This window comes from Saccoglossus kowalevskii, chromosome 6, assembly GCF_978046115.1.
Source record: "Saccoglossus kowalevskii chromosome 6, keSacKowa6.1, whole genome shotgun sequence".
In the NCBI taxonomy this organism is placed as follows: domain Eukaryota; kingdom Metazoa; phylum Hemichordata; class Enteropneusta; family Harrimaniidae; genus Saccoglossus; species Saccoglossus kowalevskii.
The window spans coordinates 14,717,259-14,743,231 of NC_140646.1; the positions used below are offsets into that span (position 1 = coordinate 14,717,259).

At 34.3% G+C, this 25,973-nt stretch overlaps 3 protein-coding genes across 4 annotated transcripts; all 3 read left to right on the forward strand.

Annotated features, from left to right (window-relative positions):
• The first annotated feature begins 38 nt into the window (after positions 1-38).
• On the forward strand, positions 39-6,546 carry LOC146741809 (tonsoku-like protein). The gene is made up of 3 exons (XM_085500091.1): positions 39-208; positions 4,236-4,309; positions 4,444-6,546. Exons 1-3 carry the CDS (start codon positions 152-154, stop codon positions 4,811-4,813), a joined length of 501 nt encoding a protein of 166 aa, XP_085356217.1. The 5' UTR covers positions 39-151; the 3' UTR covers positions 4,814-6,546.
• A 1,433-nt stretch (positions 6,547-7,979) lies between these two features.
• On the forward strand, positions 7,980-18,565 carry LOC100366331 (serine hydrolase BPHL-like). Of its 2 annotated transcripts, none has more exons than XM_002741229.4 (6): positions 7,980-8,144; positions 13,098-13,201; positions 13,501-13,667; positions 15,015-15,168; positions 17,241-17,496; positions 18,369-18,565. In XM_002741229.4, the coding sequence occupies exons 1-6, from the start codon at positions 8,047-8,049 to the stop codon at positions 18,472-18,474; spliced, it is 885 nt and encodes a 294-aa protein (XP_002741275.1). In that variant the 5' UTR covers positions 7,980-8,046; the 3' UTR covers positions 18,475-18,565. The 2 variants fall into 2 exon arrangements, with proteins under 2 accessions (XP_002741275.1, XP_085356216.1); XM_085500090.1 differs by lacking the exon at positions 7,980-8,144 and adding an exon at positions 11,493-12,010.
• Positions 18,566-21,332: 2,767 nt separating this feature from the next.
• On the forward strand, positions 21,333-22,334 carry LOC100375439 (uncharacterized). Its single transcript, XM_002738266.1, has one exon. It carries the CDS (start codon positions 21,333-21,335, stop codon positions 22,332-22,334), a length of 1,002 nt encoding a protein of 333 aa, XP_002738312.1.
• The last annotated feature ends 3,639 nt before the right edge of the window (positions 22,335-25,973 follow it).

Below are 25,973 nucleotides of genomic sequence, written 5' to 3' on the forward strand. Positions count from 1 at the left end.
CCATATTTTAATTCTTCTCACCTTTATTGCAGGTGCAGCTCACTTGCAAAGTATATCAGTATCCCACAATGCACTAGGACCAACTGGGATAGAATTATTGTTAAAAAGCATATCATGTGACGTGGTCACATCATTGGATTTATCATCAACCATGATATGTAGTAATATTACTAATCTGAGTAAACACCTTAGCAGTTACTTAATACAGGTATGTATGTGTTTAGTAATATTACTAATTCAAGTAAACACCTTAGCAGTTACTTAATACAGGTATGTATGTGTTTAGTAATATTACTAATTCAAGTAAACACCTTAGCAGTTACTTAATACAGGTATGTATGTGTCTAGTAATATTACTAATCAAAGTAAATACCTTAGCAGTTAGTTAATACAAGTATGTATGTGTTTAGTAATATTACTAATTCAAGTAAACACCTTAGCAGTTACTTAATACAGGTATGTATGTGTCTAGTAATATTACTAATTCAAGTAAACACCTTAGTGGTTACTTAATACAGGTATGTATGTGTCTAGTAATATTACTAATCAAAGTAAATACCTTAGCAGTTAGTTAATACAAGTATGTATGTGTTTAGTAATATTACTAATTCAAGTAAACACCTTAGCAGTTACTTAATACAGGTATGTATGTGTCTAGTAATATTACTAATTCAAGTAAACACCTTAGTGGTTACTTAATACAGGTATGTATGTGTCTAGTAATATTACTAATTCAAGTAAACACCTTAGTGGTTACTTAATACAGGTATGTATGTGTCTAGTAATATTACTAATCAAAGTAAATACCTTAGCAGTTAGTTAATACAAGTATGTATGTGTTTAGTAATATTACTAATTCAAGTAAACACCTTAGTGGTTACTTAATACAGGTATGTATGTGTCTAGTAATATTACTAATCAAAGTAAACACCTTAGCAGTTAGTTAATACAAGTATGTATGTGTTTAGTAATATTACTAATTCAAGTAAACACCTTAGTGGTTACTTAATACAGGTATGTATGTGTCTAGTAATATTACTAATCAAAGTAAACACCTTAGCAGTTAGTTAATACAAGTATGTATGTGTTTAGTAATATTACTAATCTGAGTAAACACCTTAGTGGTTACTTAATACAGGTATGTATGTGTTTAGTAATATTACTAATCTGAGTAAACACCTTAGTGGTTACTTAATACAGGTATGTATGTGTTTAGTAATATTACTAATTCAAGTAAACACCTTAGTGGTTACTTAATACAGGTATGTATGTGTCTAGTAATATTACTAATCAAAGTAAACACCTTAGCAGTTAGTTAATACAAGTATGTATGTGTTTAGTAATATTACTAATTCAAGTAAACACCTTAGCAGTTACTTAATACAGGTATGTATGTGTCTAGTAATATTACTAATTCAAGTAAACACCTTAGTGGTTACTTAATACAGGTATGTATGTGTCTAGTAATATTACTAATTCAAGTAAACACCTTAGTGGTTACTTAATACAGGTATGTATGTGTCTAGTAATATTACTAATCAAAGTAAACACCTTAGCAGTTAGTTAATACAAGTATGTATGTGTTTAGTAATATTACTAATCTGAGTAAACACCTTAGTGGTTACTTAATACAGGTATGTATGTGTTTAGTAATATTACTAATCTGAGTAAACACCTTAGTGGTTACTTAATACAGGTATGTATGTGTTTAGTAATATTACTAATTCAAGTAAACACCTTAGTGGTTACTTAATACAGGTATGTATGTGTCTAGTAATATTACTAATCAAAGTAAACACCTTAGCAGTTAGTTAATACAAGTATGTATGTGTTTAGTAATATTACTAATTCAAGTAAACACCTTAGTGGTTACTTAATACAGGTATGTATGTGTCTAGTAATATTACTAATCAAAGTAAACACCTTAGCAGTTAGTTAATACAAGTATGTATGTGTTTAGTAATATTACTAATCTGAGTAAACACCTTAGTGGTTACTTAATACAGGTATGTATGTGTTTAGTAATATTACTAATCTGAGTAAACACCTTAGTGGTTACTTAATACAGGTATGTATGTGTTTAGTAATATTACTAATTCAAGTAAACACCTTAGTGGTTACTTAATACAGGTATGTATGTGTCTAGTAATATTACTAATCAAAGTAAACACCTTAGCAGTTAGTTAATACAAGTATGTATGTGTTTAGTAATATTACTAATTCAAGTAAACACCTTAGTGGTTACTTAATACAGGTATGTATGTGTCTAGTAATATTACTAATCAAAGTAAACACCTTAGCAGTTAGTTAATACAAGTATGTATGTGTTTAGTAATATTACTAATTCAAGTAAACACCTTAGTGGTTACTTAATACAGGTATGTATGTGTCTAGTAATATTACTAATCAAAGTAAACACCTTAGCAGTTAGTTAATACAAGTATGTATGTGTTTAGTAATATTACTAATCTGAGTAAACACCTTAGTGGTTACTTAATACAGGTATGTATGTGTTTAGTAATATTACTAATCTGAGTAAACACCTTAGTGGTTACTTAATACAGGTATGTATGTGTTTAGTAATATTACTAATTCAAGTAAACACCTTAGTGGTTACTTAATACAGGTATGTATGTGTCTAGTAATATTACTAATCAAAGTAAACACCTTAGCAGTTAGTTAATACAAGTATGTATGTGTTTAGTAATATTACTAATTCAAGTAAACACCTTAGCAGTTACTTAATACAGGTATGTATGTGTCTAGTAATATTACTAATTCAAGTAAACACCTTAGTGGTTACTTAATACAGGTATGTATGTGTCTAGTAATATTACTAATTCAAGTAAACACCTTAGTGGTTACTTAATACAGGTATGTATGTGTCTAGTAATATTACTAATCAAAGTAAACACCTTAGCAGTTAGTTAATACAAGTATGTATGTGTTTAGTAATATTACTAATCTGAGTAAACACCTTAGTGGTTACTTAATACAGGTATGTATGTGTTTAGTAATATTACTAATCTGAGTAAACACCTTAGTGGTTACTTAATACAGGTATGTATGTGTTTAGTAATATTACTAATTCAAGTAAACACCTTAGTGGTTACTTAATACAGGTATGTATGTGTCTAGTAATATTACTAATCAAAGTAAACACCTTAGCAGTTAGTTAATACAAGTATGTATGTGTTTAGTAATATTACTAATTCAAGTAAACACCTTAGTGGTTACTTAATACAGGTATGTATGTGTCTAGTAATATTACTAATCAAAGTAAACACCTTAGCAGTTAGTTAATACAAGTATGTATGTGTTTAGTAATATTACTAATCTGAGTAAACACCTTAGTGGTTACTTAATACAGGTATGTATGTGTTTAGTAATATTACTAATCTGAGTAAACACCTTAGTGGTTACTTAATACAGGTATGTATGTGTTTAGTAATATTACTAATTCAAGTAAACACCTTAGTGGTTACTTAATACAGGTATGTATGTGTCTAGTAATATTACTAATCAAAGTAAACACCTTAGCAGTTAGTTAATACAAGTATGTATGTGTTTAGTAATATTACTAATTCAAGTAAACACCTTAGTGGTTACTTAATACAGGTATGTATGTGTCTAGTAATATTACTAATCAAAGTAAACACCTTAGCAGTTAGTTAATACAAGTATGTATGTGTTTAGTAATATTACTAATTCAAGTAAACACCTTAGTGGTTACTTAATACAGGTATGTATGTGTCTAGTAATATTACTAATCAAAGTAAACACCTTAGCAGTTAGTTAATACAAGTATGTATGTGTTTAGTAATATTACTAATTCAAGTAAACACCTTAGTGGTTACTTAATACAGGTATGTATGTGTCTAGTAATATTACTAATCTAAGTAAATACCTTAGCAGTTAGTTAATACAAGTATGTATGTGTTTAGTAATATTACTAATTCAAGTAAACACCTTAGTGGTTACTTAATACAGGTATGTATGTGTCTAGTAATATTACTAATCTAAGTAAATACCTTAGCAGTTACTTACTACAAGTTTTACAACATTTCTCGTAATATCTGAATTGTTCCTGTACAATGGGAGAAAATTAATGTCTCATTTGATGGCACTGCAACACAGCACTGAGTACTGATTGCAGTGATTCAGGTGTAACACATTCTACCCTAATACCGGTAATTAAGTTTTATTGACAATTTTTTTCTTGTTTCCAACAACAGACAGATTGTATTTTACAAAATCTCAATCTCAGTGGATGCTTTTTAACTAATGAAGACTTGATGGAAGTCACAACGTAAGTTACAATTCAGAATATTCAGCCTATAGTAAATACAAACCATATGTCTCACTCTGTATCACATTATCTCATGTAAACTGGCACCATTGTATTTCAATACAAACTGAATTAAGTTTATTGTGTTTTCACAGTTCTTTTTCCACAAATGAAAGCCTGGTGTCACTACACTTGTCAGGTAACAGTAAAGTCAGCAATTATGGCGTACAGAATCTATTGGAAAATATCCAGGACTCATTCGGTTCTCTTGAAGAATTGGACCTGTCTGGCTGTGGCCTTTCATCGCCATTAGGTACACTCTTATTGGAGGCTTTCAGTAAGAAGAAAAATGACAAACCATTATTAAAACAGTTGAGAATGCCAATGAATGGAATCTCTGAGAACGATAAACAGAATCTTATTGATCTTTGGAAGAGCCATCACCATGGCAATGCTGCATGGTTTTTTGACAGTATAAGATGTGTGTTTTATACTACTAAAGATTTATATAAAAAAAATATTTGATGAGCAGTAGAAACACTATAGTGAGGACATTCTGTAAATGTGTCTGATGATATTGTTTTTCAAATGAACTAATGGCTAACTAATTGTGCAGTGTCAGCTCCTCAAATTATTTGTGCTGTTTCTTTCTCTAGATGAGGAGGAATATTCATTATTTACTTGTGAAATGTAAATTTGTACAATGGTTGAAATTTGCTAACAGGTTTTCTATATTTGCTTCAATTATGCTGTGATATATTAGATCAAAGTACCAACAACTAAAAAATACAATTATAAAATAATTTGAAATCCATGTAGCGTACCTTTTTCACTACCAGTTCCCTCTATTCATCACCAATTCACACAAAAGTCCTGTTTATTTTCAGCACTTTCTTTCAGAAGTTTGGGTCAAAAATAAGCAAATTGACTTTAATTTTGTTGGCTCCAAAATAAGGGTTCATTTCCAGAAATATTGAAGAATTATAATAAAAAAATGCAGAAAAATTTGGGTGAGAAAATCTGGTTATGAAAAAGTTAAATGTGTCAAACATTTTCCTATTTTTTTTAAGCATGGTCAAATATGCCACTTCTATACGAGTACAGAATTACATATACTGTATTAGCTCTATTAGAAGCGAATAGAAGTGCTCATAAACCAAAAATTGGATTTATTGTATGCTGGATCAATACACATACCCTTGTTATTTATGTTAATGTATGTGTTACTACCGGTAATACAGAAAATATGGTATGTATTGTTAATATAGTGATAGCCAGAATTGATTCCAATGTAATTATCTCCTGACTGATTATTTATTTCAATTGAATTTGTACTGAATAATAGTATAAGATGCATTGTATATCAAGTATGCTTAAGTAGACATAGATAGATGAGACTACAATTTACAGGGATGTATTCAGTGTTACATACTGGCTACTGTACACGTATTGAGAGTACCGGTAGTAAACACCAACAGAAAAACAAGCTGTTGTCACATCGCAGTTAGTGTGGTCCTTTAACTTTGACTGATTATTACAATTTGTATGTGATTTTCTTTTAACCATGTGTCTTGGATGATGTGACATGCTTTTTTTGGTTCTGTACTGAAGTCTTAAATATAAACTTGAGGTTTTACAATATTGCAACTTCAACAATTAGTTCAATTTCCGGGTTATAAATGGTCATGTATGCTCAGCGCATCAGCTTCATCTTGAAAAATATTTATGAATTTCAGTGGCAATTGAATCCAACAGCCAATGGGCACAAGCAATGGAACAACGTAGACCCTTCTTGTTTCAGTTTTGATTTATAAATATTAATAAATATGGAATGAATGTCTTTGTTGCACTGAACGAAATCACATTGATTTATTTTTGCTTCACATTTCTCTCAACCTGGTTTCTGATTTAAACCAAATCTTAGTGTGAAATCAGAACAAGGATTTTAATTTTGTTCTTGCACAGTTTTAGGTTTCTTATAACAAACAATCAATATTTTACCCAGTCTGATAATGTTATGACCAGAATACTGCAGAGTACCATTATGCATATATATAGTAGACAGCCATAATACTGTATTAGTACATGTTTTTGTTTATTCTTATAAGATCAACAAGTTCAATTCTTGCAATTTGGCAGTGCCGTTGATTGTTGTAGATAACACTGAATAACCTAACCTAACTTGGTTTGCTATTATTTATCACAATGATGATGTGTGTATCAGTGACAAAAAATGAATTAAACCAGTTTTGAAAACAGCAATCTGTCACATTGTATTTTTTAAAAACGTTGAAAGCAGCTGGACTAATCAGAATCTTTCAACAGATGCATACCGTCTGAATAGAATTTATTTCACATGAATGGCAGTAATCAGCTAATGATTAAAGTCTTGTACATTACAGAACATTCTATGATGCTAAGTCACACACAAATACACCATGTATTTCTATGGACTCTGCATAAGCTGCTGTGGAACACCAGTCGAGAATACAGCACAAATCTCAACTATGAGACAATCCATGTAGAGGTAATCTAACTAGGCCAAAGCAGTTTTGTTTTTTTTCAGAGTTTTGACCTTAATTTTCTCTGACTGTGGTTGCCAGGCAGTGAAAATGACTGGATGTTAGCTCTCAAGAATAATCAATAAACTAAATTCTGTACATCACTGCACCTGGTTTTAGCCTGTTTTTAAACCAAATAAAAAAAAATGATAAGCATGGTTACTGAATAAGCATTTTACAACTGTCTTTCTTGGTGGCCGTGCAATAAGCAATTTATCAGCCTTTTCCTAAATAAGTAGCATGATTTTTGCAGGACCTGTTACTAAAAGTGTTGTTGGCTTAGCCAGAGATTAGAACATTGTTTTATAAACAAAATATTGTATCTATAACTGATAAATTTCTAGTATATTTACAAACTAGTACATAAGTCCTATTAAATCTTAAGAACATACTGAAGATGGTACGAAAATGTTTATGAATAACCTACTATGCATTTCATAAAGGGGTGAATTTTTTCTAAATTAATGTTGAAAACCACTAGACCAATCACCATGCACTTGAAATGCATTGTTGTGAAAACTAATTGTCAGAGAACTAATCCATCGATGATCCAGTAGTTGAATAACTTTTTTAGGTCTGCCCCTACTATTCATACTACTGATTGTTCCATATCATCATCAACTATACATTTTCAAATTCTTAAGGTAGAAGCCTACTCAGGAATATGAATACCTGGAATTTATCAATTTTCTAATTCCGGAAAATATAAGAACATTGACTTAATAAAAAGGTTGGGGGACACCAGCTTAATTTTCAAGAAAATAATATTTTATATTTTAGTGGATAGTGGCCATTTTGGCAGTATTATAGTGCTTTTACTATAGGTTCCTATGGCAGAGATATTATGCCATATCTCAAATTGAAGGCTGGTGACATTGGCTGAAAAAATCATATACTGTTAATGATGAGGTACTTTCTGTTTTCCTGAACTACTTAAAAATCTGGGTTTTAAAAAGTGTTGAAAAATGCAATTTTAGTTTAACATTATGCTCTATGTAATTGTTCTAAAAATAACTATTTTTGAAAAATTCGCGGATCTAAACGTGGTTATTAATAACCGTTTGCGAAACGTGGGCCTTTCGGCCGGCCACCATTACAATACGAGGTTGCCCGACTTGTGGGATTCCGGAAATACGTCATCAACTGTATCATTCGTGGCTGCTGGGGTCGGAGTTTTCCTCAGCTGCATGACAAGTCATGGTCATTAGTGGGGCATTAGCTGTGTCCTGTCGACATGCTGCAAGAGTTGGTATTCTTCTCAGACAAAATCCGTGTATGACTACACGATGCGTAAGGTGAGAGAGTTCAAGTTGCATTGTCAACGTCTTCAAAATGATGTGTGATCGCTTGTTCTTTGCACGACTTGCGAATATAGGCCAAGTTCATGTAGCCATGATTAAGATTATAAGTGATTTAGATGCAGCTTCTCGGCGTTTGGTTTAGCTGTAGTTCGTGTATTCGTGCCAGAATTTATTGATCAGTGGCGGATCCGGGGGGGGGGCATTCCCCCCCCCCCCAAAAAAAAACGCATGACGTTTCATATCATCTGGATTACGCATAGCTTCTCTGCGATTTTCGCTCCGTATATCTTAAAACCCGCCATTTTATGTTATTTACCAACGACAAAGGATCACGAGACGCGGTCAGTGAAACCTATGAAAAGCAGTAGTGGTACACAAACACACATCTAACTTACACAATGTAGAGGGAAACAATTGAATGGTGTTATTATCTCACCGTAAGAGAAAAAAAGTCGAATATCTAGGACAACAGTGGTGGTTGCAGACTTACAAAAAGCACGCCATTTTATGTTAATTACCAACGACAAAGGATCACTTGCGGGTCACAGGACGTGGTCACTGACCTCTACCGGATGTCATCAAACTCAATGCATATGCATGTATAAAAACCAAGACGTAAGATGAATCAAAAACAACTTTTCTAGTATCTTTGGGTAAATGTACGATTCCTCGATTGTGGCTCACCAAACGTAGTCAGATATGAATGAGCCCGTCATTTTAACGCCATAAGTAGTGTGAAATTAAGCAGGGCACTGGGCGGCAGCGTCTGACGCGCCGCCTCGATTATCAAGCATTGTTTGAGGTGTTATGTTCTTTGTTGGAGGTGTTGCATTCTTTGTTACATTCATTTTTTTAGCTCCGCTGTCGACTTTGTCGAGCGGAGCTTATCATATGAGTGATTGTCCGTCGTCGTCGTCCGTCGTCCGTGTCAATGTTTTACTTTTTCGACTTCTTCTTGAAAACTACAAGCCTAAATGCTTTGATACTTGGTGTATATGTACCTTGGGTAGACCTCTCTTAGATTTGTTCATTTCATGTTGATATCTTCAATTCTCTAATTTTGGTGAATATTTTTGTCATTTTTGGTAAAAACTATATTTTCGAGTTCTTGTTAAAAACCGCAGGTGCAATTGCTTTGATATTACATCTATAGGTACTACATGTGGACCTCTCTCAGATTTGTTAATTTTGTAATGATATCTTTAATTCTTTAATTTTGGTGAATATTTTTGTCATTTTTGGTAAAAACTGATATTTTCGACTTCTTGTTAAAAACCGCAAGTGCAATTGCTTTGATATTATATATATAGGTACTACATGTGGACCTCTCTCAGATTTGTTCATTTTGTAATGATATCTTTAATTCTCTAATTTTGGTGAATATTTTTGTCATTTTTGGTAAAAACTGATATTTTCGACTTCTTGTTAAAAAACGCAAGTGCAATTGCTTTGATATTACATATATAGGTACTACATGTGGACCTCTCTCAGATTTGTTCATTTTGTAATGATATCTTTAATTCTCTAATTTTGGTGAATATTTTTGTCATTTTTGGTAAAAACTGATATTTTCGACTTCTTGTTAAAAACCGCAAGTGCAAATGCTTTGATATTACATATATAGGTACTACATGTGGACCTCTCTCAGATTTGTTCATTTTGTAATGATATCTTTAATTCTCTAATTTTGGTGAATATTTTTGTCATTTTTGGTAAAAACTGATATTTTCGACTTCTTGTTAAAAACCGCAAGTGCAAATGCTTTGATATTACATATATAGGTACTACATGTGGACCTCTCTCAGATTTGTTCATTTTGTAATGATATCTTTAATTCTCTAATTTTGGTGAATATTTTTGTCATTGTTTGGTGAAAAGTGATATTTTCGACTTCTTGTTAAAAACCGCAAATCCAATTGCTTTGATACTACATATATAGGTACTACATGTGGACCTCTCTCAGATTTGTTTATTTCGTGATGATATCTTCAATTCTCTAATTTTGGTGAATATTTTTGTCATTTTTGGTAAAAAGTGATATTTTCGACTTCTTGTTAAAAAACGCAAGTGCAATTGCTTTGATATTACATATATAGGTACTACATGTGGACCTCTCTCAGATTTGTTCATTTTGTGATGATATCTTCAATTCTCTAATTTTGGTGAATATTTTTGTCATTTTTGGTAAAAAGTGATATTTTCGACTTCTTGTTGAAAACTGTAAGTCCGATTGCTTTGATATTACATATATAGGTACTACATGTGGACCTCTCTCAGATTTGTTCGTTTTGTGATGATATCTTCAATTCTCTAATTAATTTATTTTGGTGAATATTTTTGTAATTTTTGGTAAAAAGTGATATTTTCGACTTCTTGTTAAAAACTGTAAGTCCGATTGCTTTGATACTATTCATATTGTTCATTTTCTAATGATGTCTTCACTTCTTTAATTGAAATGTGCATTGCTAACAGCGGAGCTATCTCAGCCGATAGGCTGCTTGTTTTTCAATCATACCGAAAAGGCAAGTTATTTTAACGGAAAAATTCCGCCAAAGACATTAATAAACAATTAATATTGGTTGGAAGGAGTAGTCAAAGGGTGTATAAAAATGCAAGTTTTTCACATTACCATCATTGGTCTAATGGCCTTCTGCAACTCGGGTACTCCTAGTGGCAAACAAGCTCGTTTATTTTACCAGGCATACTTTTAGATTTGTTATTCAAACTCTTTATTCCATTCTACAACTAATTCCATAACTTTTAATTCGATTCCACTTGGCTTCAGATTTGCTGTTTAATTCAACTTTAAATTTAATATTACATTTGACTTATTTCCATTTCGTTTAGTTCAATATGGCCTTTTATCGACAGGCTAGCGCAATCCGTGGTATTGACGAAACCATACCATTCCTCAAGGAACATAGGCTTTTGGCAACGAAGCAAAATTGTCTTTCTTGTGTTCGGCCTATGGTTTTGGCAAACGCTAAAAACTGTACTGACGGATTTACTTCGCGATGTTTAAATAAGGATTGCGCAAAATTTCGAAACCGATTATCAATTAGACATGGATCTTTTTTTTTCCAAGTCACGTTTACGTTTGGACATTCTTTTAAAAATTATACTAAAATGGGCTATGGACTATCCGACACGGAAGATTAGTACTGAGACTGGAGTCTTTCACCAGTCTCTTGTAGATTATTGCAACTTTTTGCGTGAAGTGTGCAGTACAAAGCTGATGGGCGAAGACATTGAGTTGGGTGTCCAGGCACCGTGGTTGAAATAGACGAAAGTTTATTTTGCCACAAGTGCAAGCATCATCGCGAAAGGGCCCCAGCTGAAGAAAGATGGGTGTTTGGTATGGTTGATAGGTTTTATAAACCATCCATTGGTTATATGCAGATCGTCGAACACCGTGATGCCGCCACCCTTCTTCCAATAATCCAAGACAAGGTTGTTCCTGGGACCACTATCCATTCGGACCAGTGGGCAGCCTACCAACAGCTAGCGAACAACGACCGTTATTCATATGCCGCCGTTAATCATAGCCGCCATTTCGTCGACCCAGTCACCGGAGTCCATACTCAGGCAATTGAGAGTTACTGGAATAGAGCCAAGGCAAAGCTGAAGAGAATGAACGGGAGTGTTGGAAAGCATGTTGCCTGGGTATTTGGACGAGTTCATGTGGAGGGAGTGGTATGGAAGAACTTACGACGAGGCAGTCACGAACATTTTACGCCATATTTCGGAACAGTACCGCCGAAATTAAAACCAAATTCGATACGGCGTTCTAAATTAAAACCATTTCGATACGGCGTTCTAAATTTCACTGACATGAAATACTACAAATATCTGGTGGTAAGGTAAGGATCAGTGGAGCATGCTCCCCCGGACATTTTGAAATCTAAACCCTCTGAAACGCTATTTCCTGTATTTTGAGGGACAAATTTTGCTGACACAAAAGGGTTTCAGCTTGTTTGGGGGCGAAGCTAGTAAGGTTGTGCCTTTGACGCTAGGGATGTGGTGAGCAGACCCAAACAATGTAATTTTGTTCATCTCATACTGAAACATATTTGGAGAATCATTCTTTATAGTACTTGGAAATCTACATAGAATCCCTAATTTTGTTGGGTGACGAAGACTACCCATGTCTGTTAAACTTCCTTATCTTGGTAGCAATATATATCAGTGAAGGAATAGAAAACAAAAGTTAAACTTCATTGCTTATAAATGGTATGTTCAATCACAGTCCCTCAACACTGTCTGAGGGACTGTGGTTCAATATACTCCAAGGGATGGAATATAATATTGCCTCCAGGAGAAACCAGCTGAACTCTCACACCAAGAAAAGGGGTAAATTGTTGAAATGCATTATTTTAATCCCTTCACCAAATATATGCTTTAAACTTTTTTTTTTAAAAATGTTTAAATTGTTAAAAAATATATAAAAACATAAAAGCTTGCCAAAAACAACTGGGATTTTACACTCGCTCGTTTTATGAAGGCATGAACACCTTAAATAAAATGCTCATAAATGTTATATATAATTTTAAATAATGGTTGAAAACAAATCACTTCCTTTATCATGCAGTAAAGTGACCATAATATAACTGATTGGAAGATCTAGATTTTGAATCTTAGTGTTCCCAATAAAATGTATCTTTATTTAAAAGTTGTGAGAAAGGTTCACTCTTTATTCTAATTGTGTCAAATGAAAATACTTTTTTAATGTTGACAATCGCTGTAAAAACAAGACAAGGTAAAAACTGCTAATGACACTAGCTACAAATAGCTAGGTGACTGCCATCACAACCGCTAGAAAAATCGTGTTTGAAGTGACATTTTTTATACATCTTAAGAGGGTCAGCAAGGGGTATTTTCGTAAGCTGTAATCAATTGTTTTTTATATATGTAATTTAATTAAATAAATAAAAAATTTATTTATTTCAGTTCTGGTGTCACTGAGCATCAAATGGAAGTAAATGGTGCCAGTATCCATTACAAGAAAGCAGGGACTGGAGCTCTTCCGGTTCTCCTCCTGCCAGGTGCATTAGGTATGTGATCAGAGTTTGTTAACTTAGTGTTATATTCTATATATTAAACATTATTAAATGATGCAATTTTTCTCACAATAACAAAATTTGTAGTTATAATGATAATAATACAGTTTTATTACACCGTAATGAAATTCCAAATTCATTTTTGGATGAAAGTAATAAAAGGTAAGGTAAAAAGGTAAGTAAAAAACAGAACATTAAAATAACATAAAATTAGGTAGTAAAAAATTATATGATTTATACATTATTTCTCACATATTGAGAGAAATAATTTTGCTGTTTTGATATGTTTGAAGGTTCATCAGACACAGACTTTTCCCCTCAGTTGGAAGGTCTAAACAGGAATCACTTAACAGTCATCGCATGGGATCCCAGAGGATATGGTAAATCAAGACCAGCAGAGAGGAACTTCTCTGCTAAATTCTTTGATGTGGATGCCAAGGATGCTGTTGACCTTATGAAAGTAACTAAACTTCTATCTGTATAACCATCTTGTTTCTATGTTTCCATAAATACTCTTTGATCTATTGTTAGTAGAGTGCCGACATTAAACTGTTTTTATTCTATTGAAATCCGAAGTGGTTTAAGACATTAAACCCATAACGACAAGACGTAGAAGGGATGTAGGTCGCAAGCACCTCAAACATTTTTGGGGGCCGGTGACCCACAATTGCAACAGAGGTATGATTTTGCCTGAATAAGGCCAGTCGATAGGTACAACATCTGGTACCTTCAGATATCAGTTTGGTTCAGTACTGTTTTTTGAATAGTTACTGGTATTTGTTGTTTCAGTGTGACATTAGATTATGTACCGGTAATCCCACATGACAACGAATCAACCCATCCCTCTGGATTTGCATAGTTAAAATTGAAATGAAAAGAACATTGACAATAATAAAAAACAGAAATTCCATGATATATGTATATCAGGAAAACAAATATACAAAGATTTGGAACACATCTTAACTTTTAAATAATACAATTAAATGTGCACCCTATTTAAACATTATGAAAAAAAATATAAAGAAAGTTAAAACATTAGCCTAATATTAAATAAGCTTCCTAAAGCTAGAAATTTGAAATTGAGACATACACCTCCCAAAACACAAGCTGATGAAAATATTTGCAAAACATTCATTAGACTTGAAGATGAAACGCGTTTCATAATATATTCAGGTGAAAGACAGGAACTTTATGAACAAATCAACAGAAAGTACAACACAGAATTCCATGGACATATTCATGACAGAGCCATTTCTACTTAAATGTTACCGGTATCAGATACATGAACAATGCTTTCACTAAAAGACAAGCACTACTCAGTTATTCATACTACCGGTGTATTATTTTCAAAAAAATACTTTATTATGTACAAACCAGAAAAAAGTCTGTAATCTTTACGGTTACAATAAAGAAGATTATACATCTGTCACTGTAACGCCATAAATCACAGTGTGCCATAATTTTGCAGTATTGCACTCGGTATTTTCATCCTACCACATTAGGAAATGCAAATTCCAAATATGAAACGATTATGCAGTAAGCGTTCTCTTACAATAAAAACAAACATGGCTGCCACCAGGGTTTGACTGGACTCCACACAAAGTAGTTCACTAAATCTGTTCTAAACGTTTTTGATTTAGGCATGATGTACATGTATTCCTGTGAGGAAAAGATGTACACGAACAGTATGCACATTGGTTAATACGCTGCAGTATCCTTGTAATAACTTCATATTAATACTACATTTGATGTATATTCAACATTAATTTATTTATTTTTTAGTTTGATGTATTTCTCTTATATTCAGAAAATAGGTTTTCAGAAGTTTTCACTATTGGGTTGGAGTGACGGTGCTATAACTGCTTTAATAGCGGCATCAAGATATGCATCTGTTATTGATCGTTTAGTTGTATGGGGTGGCAATGCATATGTAACAGCAGATGATGTACAGATGTATGAAGGTAAATGTTGCATAATAGTATAGTTTTCTAAAGAGAATAGAACTACAAATACTCTGGCATGTAGTCCTGATCTGCTTGTTTGGAAGGTTCACCTTGGCTTCCTCTTTGCAGGTGGGGGTACCTGTACAGTTATCTGGGCTTGGGCTTCCACTAAGGGCTTTGACCACAATGGTTATTAGTACATTACCTTTCTTAGCCAGTTAATGGCTTGTTTAGTCACTTTGGAAACAAAATCAATGTTATATAAGCTTTGTCCCAGTCTCTTGTTGCTTTGTAACTGCCCGGGAGCCGCTTGTCTGTGTATATACAAATACCGTTGAGGACAGTATATAGCAAACAGAAATGGCAATAAAAGGGGCAAAGACGGGTCACATGATTGTGCGAGCAATAACTCCAAAATGAATGGTCTTTGGTAAAAATTTTTAGATTGACTTCAATATTTACTACGTTCACATTATGGGATTTTAGCATGTGCTGAAATTTGTAATCCTTTGTGTTTGCTGAGCGATTTACAGCAGTAGCGTTCATGTTAGTCAGGACCCACTTGGGACCCACTCGGCTCATGCCGAAATCACACTCTTACTCTTTGATCTGTTATTTGACCCAAACATGGAAAACGAATTGCATGTGATGATAATAATAATTGCTATATTGAAATTATATCCATTTATCACAAGTCATTGTGCACATGAACAGCAAAGATGAATCTAAAAACAATTATTATTTTTACGTTGATGTAGTATTGCAAGAAAAAAAAAACGGTTGCAGCATTTCATTCATTACTACAGCATCTGAACGTATCTAACTTCACTTCCCTCCATCATCATGTCATACTAGACAGTACATATTCTCTTAAATTCCACCGAGGGTTTGGTTTCTGCTGTGCGTTCAGACAGGAAATCTCCGTACATGCTGAATTTCGATCCCGAGCATCTATCGGGACCAAGATCAAGTTTTTTTCTGCACATGCTGATCAGTCACAATTGTTCACACACATGTTTCAGTACGCGCCAACTCTGTACCGAATCTCGGCACAAGTTGACATCTCTAACGTGAATGCCACCATTGGTTCTATTCAACCATATAATCCTCACATGTTTAAATACTATTTTTAGCTCCACTTTCGACTTTGTCATATGAGTGATTGTCCGGCGTCGTCCGTGTCAATGTTTTAATTTTTCGACTTCTTCTTGAAAAGTATGAATGCTTGGATACTTAGTGTATATGTACCTTGGGTAGACCTCTCTTAGATTTGTTCATTTCATGATGATATCTTCAATTCTCTAATTTTGGTGAATATTTTTGTCATTTTTGGTAAAAAGTGATATTTTCGACTTCTTGTTAAAAACCGCAAATCCAATTGCTTTGATATTACATATATAGGGACTACATGTGAACCTCTCTTAGATTTGTTCATTTTGTGATGATATCTTTAATTTTCTAATTTTGGTGAATATTTTTGGTAAAAAGTGATATTTTCAGCTTCTTGTTAAAAACCAAAAGTCCAATTGCATTGAAATTCTGTATATAGGTACTACATGTGGACCTCTCTCAGATTTGTTCATTTTGTTATTTTATCTTTAATATTTTTGTCATTTTTGTTAAAAAGTGATATTTTTGACTTCTTGTTGAAAACCGTAAGTCTGATTGCTTTGCTACTATATATATATAGGTACTACATGTGGACCTCTCTCAGATTTGTTCATTTCAAGATGATGTCTTCAATTATCTAATTTTAATGAATATTTTTGTCATTTTTGATAAAAAGTGATATTTTTGAATTCTTGTGGCAAACAGCAAGTCTGATTGCTTTGATACTATACATATTGTTCTTTTTTTAAAGATATCTTCTGTTCTTTAATTGAAATGTGCATTGCTAACAGCGAAGCTATCTCAGCCAACAGGCTGCTTGTTATCTCATACGATAAACGTTTTAAAATCTGTATTTTGAGCTGTTATTTATGCTTAACATTCAAACCTTATTAGTTTGGGGGGGAAGTACAAGTCAACATTTGCACATGTGTCAACACAGTATATTAACAAAGAAAACCAATTTGCAAAATTCTTGACAGCCACTAGAGATATATCAAAATGGAGTGAACGTATGCGGGCCCCAATGATCAAAGTATATGGTGATGAATTTGAGAAAATATGGAATGCATGGATGGATGGTATTATTAATACCTATTACCATGGCAATAATGGAGATATTTGTAAAAAGAATCTTTGTGACGTCAAGTGTCCAACTCTGATCGTGCATGGTGAGAAGGATGCAATGGTGCCTATGTTTCATGCTGATTACTTGCATGCCAATATCAAAGGATCAAGGTAAATATACTGTAATGCATGCTTGTTTATTTCTAGACTTGCTACTAGTAATTCAAGATAAATTTGAGAGGAATTGAATTGTTCTAGTCAATAATAGCCAGATTCTAGCAATTTAAAGTTTCCACGACTTAAGTACATTACCATGAGAACATGCATGAGATGTGCAGACTGACTTGTATGCATAGATTCACTACTCTATTTATTAATTTTTTGTTGTAACAGTTTTTTTTAAAACTATTTTATAATAATAAATTATTGTTATAACGATCATAGGCAACAATTGTTCTTGTTCTCGGCCTCAGTGGTAATACAAGACCTATATATGGAGATAAAAGTAACAACTCAGGAATCGTTGTGTGCATCTCAGGTTAATTTTAACGTCAAATAAAAATATTCTATCACTAAACAGAACATCCCGCATGTGATTTGATGACATGAAATTACAATTGCTTGGTGATGTTTGGCAACATTTATCATGCAAATACAATTACAATATTATTCATTTATTTTTGAATGGAACATACATGTAGTCAAATGCAATTTTTAAAGCTAGTCGTCAAGCCACATCCTGTTCGATATGGAATAAAACGTATATACATCATCTGTATAATATTACTTTGTTTACACAAAATTTTAACATGCACCACCGTGACGACCACCACCTTTTAAGCATTAAATGTACTCTACACATGTTTATGTCACATGGGAATTTTTGCATTTATGTGCACTGTGATGAATGTTTACATTATTTTGGTTGAAACGAAATGAATAAAACTGACTATTTCACAAAGGACTTCATCTTTTAAGGTATATTGTTTGATTTATAAATAATTTATTTATTTACAGCAGTTTAATTATGTTTTATTGTTTAGGCTTGTAAAATGGTCAGATGGTAAGCACAATCTTCACTTACGATATGCAGAGAAGTTCAACAAACTTGTTTTGGATTTTCTCCTGGAAGGACGGGACCACAGCTAATTCAATACTTTCATTTGTGATTAATAGTTAAAACATTTTTAACTGTATCAATAGAGTTATTGTTTTCAAAATAAATATATTTGTTTGTCAATACTGGTAATTCCCTGGTATACTTTTATTATCCCCTGGCACGTTACCGATGATGATATAGTGGTTATGTCACGAGGTTATTACCAATATTTCCCCAACATGCATAAGGACCTTTTACTATACGCACATAAGCAAGTTAAATTTGGTAACATCAACTTCAGCTTGAAGTCAACTTGTTTGGTTTCTTTAACAATATTGCCAAATAAATTAAATCTTGTACAGGATTGGGTCAAACATTAACAAGTCATTGTCAATGACACGTCCCCGTTCCGTTCATATTTGAGTGACATATACATTCAAAGCAGATCATGACCGAAATGCACCTGCATATGTACAACACATTGTGCTAAATCTGAACAAAATCCATCCATGCATGACTGAGATCCGGTTCTGGAATTGTGAAAATACGAGATTTTGATGCATTTTCGGCCTTAAAATGGCCATCATTTCGCTATTGTTAAGCGGATCATGAAACAAATGCACATATCTATTTGTGACATGATGTACCATGTGTGTGTGAAGTTTGAACTTGATCAATCCAGACATGTCTTGGATACGGATCCAGAATTGAATTCTTTAACAAAATGGCCGCCAGTCGGCCATTTCGAACTTGATCCGAAAAAAAAAAAGACGTGCATCAAGGTCCTATTATGTTTAATGTATGTACCAAATTTGAACAAAATCCATCCATGCATAACTGAGATACGGGTCCGGAATGGTGAAAATGTGCGATTTCAATGCATTTTCGGCCTTAAAGTGGCCGCCATTTGGCTATCGTTAATGAGATCATGAAACAAATGCACATACATATTTGTGACATGATGTACCTTGTGTGTGTGAAGTTTGAACTCGATCAATCCAAGCATGTCTCGGATACGGATCCAGAACTGAATTCTTTAAAACAAAATGGCCGCCAGTCGGCCATTTCGAACTTGATCCGAAAAAAAAAATGACGTGCATCAAGGTCCTATTATGTTTAATGTATGTACCAAATTTGAATGAAATACGTCCATGCATAACTGAGATCCGGGTCCGGAATGGTGAAAATGTGCAATTTCAATGCATTTTCGGCCTTAAAGCGGCCGCCATTTGGCTATCGTTAATGAGATCATGAAACAAATACACATACATATTTGTGACATGATGTACCTTGTGTGTGTGAAGTTTGAACTCGATCAATCCAGACATGTCTCTGATACGGATCCAGAACTGAATTCTTTAAAACAAAATGGCCGCCAGTCGGCTATTTCGAACTTGATCGGGAAAAAAAAATGACGTGCATCAAGGTCCTATTATGTTTAATGTATGTACCAAATTTGAATGAAATCCGTCCATGCATAACTGAGATCCGGGTCCGGAATGGTGAAAATGTGCGATTTCAATGCATTTTCGGCCTTAAAGCGGCCGCCATTTGGCTATCGTTAATGAGATCATGAAACAAATGCACATACATATTTGTGACATGATGTACCTTGTGTGTGTGAAGTTTGAACTCGATCAATCCAAGCATGTCTCAGATACGGATCCAGAACTGAATTCTTTAAAACAAAATGGCCGCCAGTCGGCCATTTCGAACCCGATCCAAAAAAAAAATGACGTGCATCAAGGTCCTATTATGTTTAATGTATGTACCAAATTTGAACAATATCCGTCCATGCATAACTGAGATCCGGGTCCGGAATGGTGAAAATGTGCGATTTTGATGCATTTTCGGCCTTAAAATGGCCGCTATTCGGCTATCGTTAATCGGATCATGGAACTATAAACTATAGTTCCATGATCGGATCATGAAAAAAATGCATGTGCATATGTCCCATATAATGTGTGATGTATGAGTGAAGTTTGAACTCAATCGGTCCATGCATGTTCGAGATACAGGTGATCACGGACGCACACAGGGCAAAACATAAGTCCCCGTTTTCGGACTGCGTCCGAACGGGGACTAATAAAACGTGACCAGCCTCAAGTAAAGAGGACGCAAGTAGTAAGTTTCAAACATTATTTAATAAAGCAAGTATATTTAACCTTTATAAATTACAGACATGAAATGGTGAAATCCCACTCGAACAATCTCAACCCCACCTGTGTCTTGAGCAGTACACAAACTGGTAAGCAAGGAGACAAAGGCATGAGAAAATGTTAAGTAAAAGTGGGAGCGATCAGTCACCAAAATGTCAGATTAAATAAATCAGATTACAGCGAGCGCAAGATATTTACATACACCTAACTCGCGCACCCGCTAGGTAATTACCGAGGGACTTTGCAACATCCCCAGACACTTTGCTAGACGCCCCAACGACTGTTGTAGACGCAATAAAGTTATACACACTCACACGTGACAGTTAATCAAAACACCGGACGCGGTATGCTTTTGATGTGTGGGCACGAGGAACGAGGGGTAGTTGGGATATTCCATTGCTTTGTAGGTATAACAAACTGTGTAACACTTGACATTTAATCAAAACAACGGTCCGGGGTTTCAGATGGGTTCAACTATTACAACGTGTAAGCGCCCAGTCAAACATCTATAAAACAATGTTTAATTCATTGTTGTTGTCGGACACTTTATTATGTCATGCATAGATATGCTCGTTTATTTACTTATAAATAAATTCTATTTTGAACGTTTCATTAATATAATAAACCTTGTTAATACAAATAACACCCCCAACATATAATGGAATTACCATCGTGAGAACAGTTTAGTTTTGAGTGTAGTTTCTGGATTCAAGTTTGAATTGCTCGCCGACTATAACATTATTGCTATTATGCCAAAGCGTGTAGACGAAGACACTCGGAAGAAGATCATTCGTCTTTTCTTTGATGGAAATAGTTTGCAAATGGTCGCCAAGGAAGTTGGACTAGCGAGGGCAACGGTCCAAGGGATTGTGAGGCATTTCCGTCGCACCGGTTGGATACGTTCCGACAAAAGTAGCGGCCGTCGTCGACTGAAATCTACACAGGAAATCGTTGAGTTTATGGAATTTCGTCTCTTACAGAAACCATCCCTAACGGCAAAGGAAATACGCATGTCTCTCTTGAGGGAAAATATTTGCGTACAGGAAAATTTGCCTTCGGTGCGTATGGTACATCATATAATGAAAAGTGATTTGAATTATTCGTTCAAAAAAATAAGTCAAACTCCTACTGAGCAAGTTACTGAAAGAAATATGGAACGAATATTACAATATATCGACACTGTTTCTCAACTTGATTCACAAACTTTGCACTTTTTCGACGAGACTGGTGTGAAGAGAACGACGCCAAATCGCAATTACGGTCACAGTTTACGCGGTCAAAGAGCTGTCGAGTTTCAACGCTATGCTTCTGACGTCAATTTTACAGTGAATCTCTTACACAACGCCCGAGGTGTAAGTAACTTCAACATTTTAGACGGTCCTTCCAATGGACTCGAAATGCTTAATTTTTTTGAAGAGACCATGGAGTTATTCGACGAGAATGGGCAACATGTATTGTCACAAGGCGATACAGTAATAATGGATAATTGTGGTTTTCACCATGGCCGAATAACTGAGCCAGCGCTTCGTGAAATGTTGGCAACAAGAAATGTTACGCTACTTTTTCAACCACCATACTCACCTGAATTTAATTCATGTGAAATGTGTTTTCGTCAAGTGAAGAGAAAATTACGAGAAAATGATATGTTTGCCGTGTTATTTACCGAGACTGCTATTATTGACGCACTTGCATCAATAACGCCCTTGATGTCACGCAATTTCTTTCGTTTTTGTGGAATTGCCATAGACTAGATAACATTAAAAATATACTAAATTTTGCTGGTGGAGCTTTATCACAAAACTTACTGGAAAGTGTAAATTGATAAATAAACATGTTTTTTTTTTCTTCAAAAATGTTGTCGATCTCTTGATTATTTATTCATACGAGTTGCGTATGGGGTAGATCTGCCACTAAAATTAACTGTTCAGGGTTAGGGTTGACCAATAGAAACACTGGATGGAGAGATAAAACCGTTGAAATTATTTGAATTCTTTACTTAGTTTGAGGTTAGATCATTGTTGATTATTTTGTTTTCAAAACAATTCGTTTCCCTGGCGTTTCAAATAATGATCAATCTTTTAAAATTAAAGTGTGTTTTGCTGTTTGTGCCTTATTCAATCATAATATCGCCCAGTTTTTGCACAATTCATATTTTTTGTTGTTCTTCGGCTAGATATGTATATATAATTTTAGTGGCCATGAAAGTATGCTCATTCAGATAAGTAATATCTTTAACGCCAACAACAGCACCGTGACCTGACCGAGTTGAAAAAGCAGCAGCGACACTGCATCTGCTTGGCCAACAAAATGTGAAATGTCATTGAAATTTAGAGAGTTGCTTGGGCGCGCTCAAAATATTATTATTTATTATCCTGAATAAATGACAAAACAAATTATTACATGAATTAGTTTTTGTTCGGTTCACATGCAAAGTCTAATTGGTAGTATTTCGATCCTGAAATACACGTCATATAAATATGGCTTGCGTTAAACTTTAGCACTGAAGCGAAGCCATCGAGAACCATGAAAAACATGGATCTCCGCCACAAAAATACACATATTAGTGGTTATCCGGCACACATAGTACAATAAAGTGTATTATGAACAAGTTTTTTTTATTTTCACCAAGAGTATAGCATAATGACGGTAACATTACATATGATGTAGTTTAGTTCAGTCAATGTGGTAGGCGCTAAAACGATAAAAACCAACGAGAAACAAATAAAGCATATACTGACTAACTCAAAATATAAATCTGATTTTCGAATTTACTGTTTGTTGTTTGTTGACTGATTTTGTTGACCAGCTATTGCGGCCGCCTCCAAAAGTGCATGCAAATTGTTTGCGGCGTTGAATGTCCCGATGTTTGCCTGCTCGATCGTCCCTGTCCCAGTGGGTAGTCCCACGTCCCGCGAAGTTACATCAGGATGATTTGCTATGGATGTTTCCATTTTGACATCACGGTGATATACTGGAGAGTCAACAACCAATCACAAGACTGGTTACGAACCAGTTGAGCAAGGCTAACCTAGTCGTGACCTCGATGTGGTTCGTAACCAGTCTTGCGATTGGTTGTTGACAAATGCTGAACAGGCCACGCCTCCAACTGTGCCATGCGTTCCGGCAAACCGTTAGGAATTCCTAAATGGAGTAAATTTGTGTAGTTTTCTTGATTTATTCTGCAGATATCGGTAAAATGTAGGTAGGGCTTTGGCGAAATTTGAAGAAGCAACTAATATTCTACAACCTGGTATTTTTTTTATATTTTATTTTTCATTCTTTTCGTCTGTTTTTTCGAGTTTAAAAAATGTGAGCTGGCTGGAGCCTTCATCCCTTGTCTATTTCTTACACTAGATACCAGCCGATACCCCCCCCCCCCCCCCCGCTCATAGAGACTGCATATTACAGTTGATTATAGTTCCTGGGCTCCCTGTGATGGGACATGCCATTATGCGCAAACGCGACACTCACAATGATAATATTTTTAATAGGACTGTATATAAACCCATTGACAACATCTCAACAAACTAACAATCGAAGGAATTTACTTTTAACGTTTCTTGTTAATATTCAATTCCAGTGTTATGTTCGTATTATATTTCTTCCAAGTGTTACACATCAATGATTGTTATACCTACAAAGCAATGGAATATTCCAACTACTCCTGTTCCTCGTGCCCACACATCAAAGGCATACCGCGTCCGGTGTTTTGATTAACTGTCACGTGAGAGTTTATTGCGTCTACAACGGTCGTTGGGGCGTCTAGCAAAGTGTCTGGGGATGTTGCAAAGTCCCTCGGTAATTACCTAGCGGGTGCGCGAGTTAGGTGTATGTAAATATCTTGCGCTCGCTGTAAAGTCAAAAATCTACAAACTAACTCCAGGCGCCAGCTTAAATTCTGCGTAAATTAATTTTAAACTCTGCACACTAGTGAACAGATACTACAAATATTACAACATTCGCTTGGTATGAATGTGTATAACTCATGACCAAAATATTAAAGAAATAACATAATGAAATTAACTGACTAAAGTTCGATCGTTTAGCGTTCGAACAACGTTTCCAAGGAAGCGTGTGAACACAGATTTGGTAAAGCTTACCGAGCTACACATGGCATGTTTTTAGAAATTCCCTTCTGACCCGGCTCGACAGAAACGCACACTGTTGGTTACCGCCATATCTTGTATCCTAAGAATTTACTTTTGTAATCCAAGTGTCATAGCTCTGTCATAAGACAAAGACTATAACAATTGCAGCCTTCGCACCATTTCTTATTGTCTCTGGCCACTAATTTCGCACTCTGACGACACAACAGATGGTAAATGTGTATTCAGACTGCGATATATATAGCCAGTAGACAATTTACATATTAGGGTGTTACACTATCCTAATATCGTCTGTCTGTACAATATTGATTGAGTTTAAATTGATGCCGCCATTTCCCGCTTGTCCTTTTATGCTGTTCACATAACAGTTGTCTGTAATTATAGCGGACTTGTATTTGGTTCATTATAATATCATAAATGTAAATAAACAATGTGTTTACATTTGTAAGCCTAAGAAAATCTAAATATATATTAATACATCTCATTAAACTTTGCATGAGATTCACCATTACTAGTATAATATAAATATCACTTCTTGACAGGTTACAAGCATTCTTTTGTACATCTGTTAGTTTGTACTGAGTTCTAACAAGAGCACTATTGCAGACGCTCTCACAGATCTGATCAATATGTGTATTATCATGTGGTCATGTGACCCCATCAACTAGAAATGCTAAAATTGCTTTTGTGTGAAATGAATATGGATTGTTTAAAACTGGTTTATTTAATTATGCAAACTAGCTAATTAACATAATACTAAGTAATTTTATATGACATTCAATTCCAAAAACAGTAAATGCGTGTACCACCTTTTGGCCTATTTGAGCCAACTATTTTTGCAAGACATGCTGAAAGTACTTAATTAGAATGCAAATTAGCTATGCACATGAGCCAAAAATGCATAAATATAAATATTTAAGCAGTGCACTGGAATGGTGAACTAGACAAATGAACACTTCTAATTTATATCATATATTTTATATTTGTATTTTAACTAATGCATGATCTCTTGGAAGTATTTTAAAATCAAAGTTTAGAAAGAACTGCATGTACTGTGTATATGTATACAGCTTATTGATAAAGAGCCATTGCTCAAACAGTCTAGCTATCTTTAATAGTTACTTAGGAAAACGATTACCAAATATTATCTATTCATCCCAGAGCATCAATGTACCAGGATTCAATTCTGGGAGTGGTTGAGATACTTGGCCAATTAATATGCAAATTAGGTAACTGATGTGCACATGTCAAAATAGGATATCTTACCTGCAGAATACAGAAATC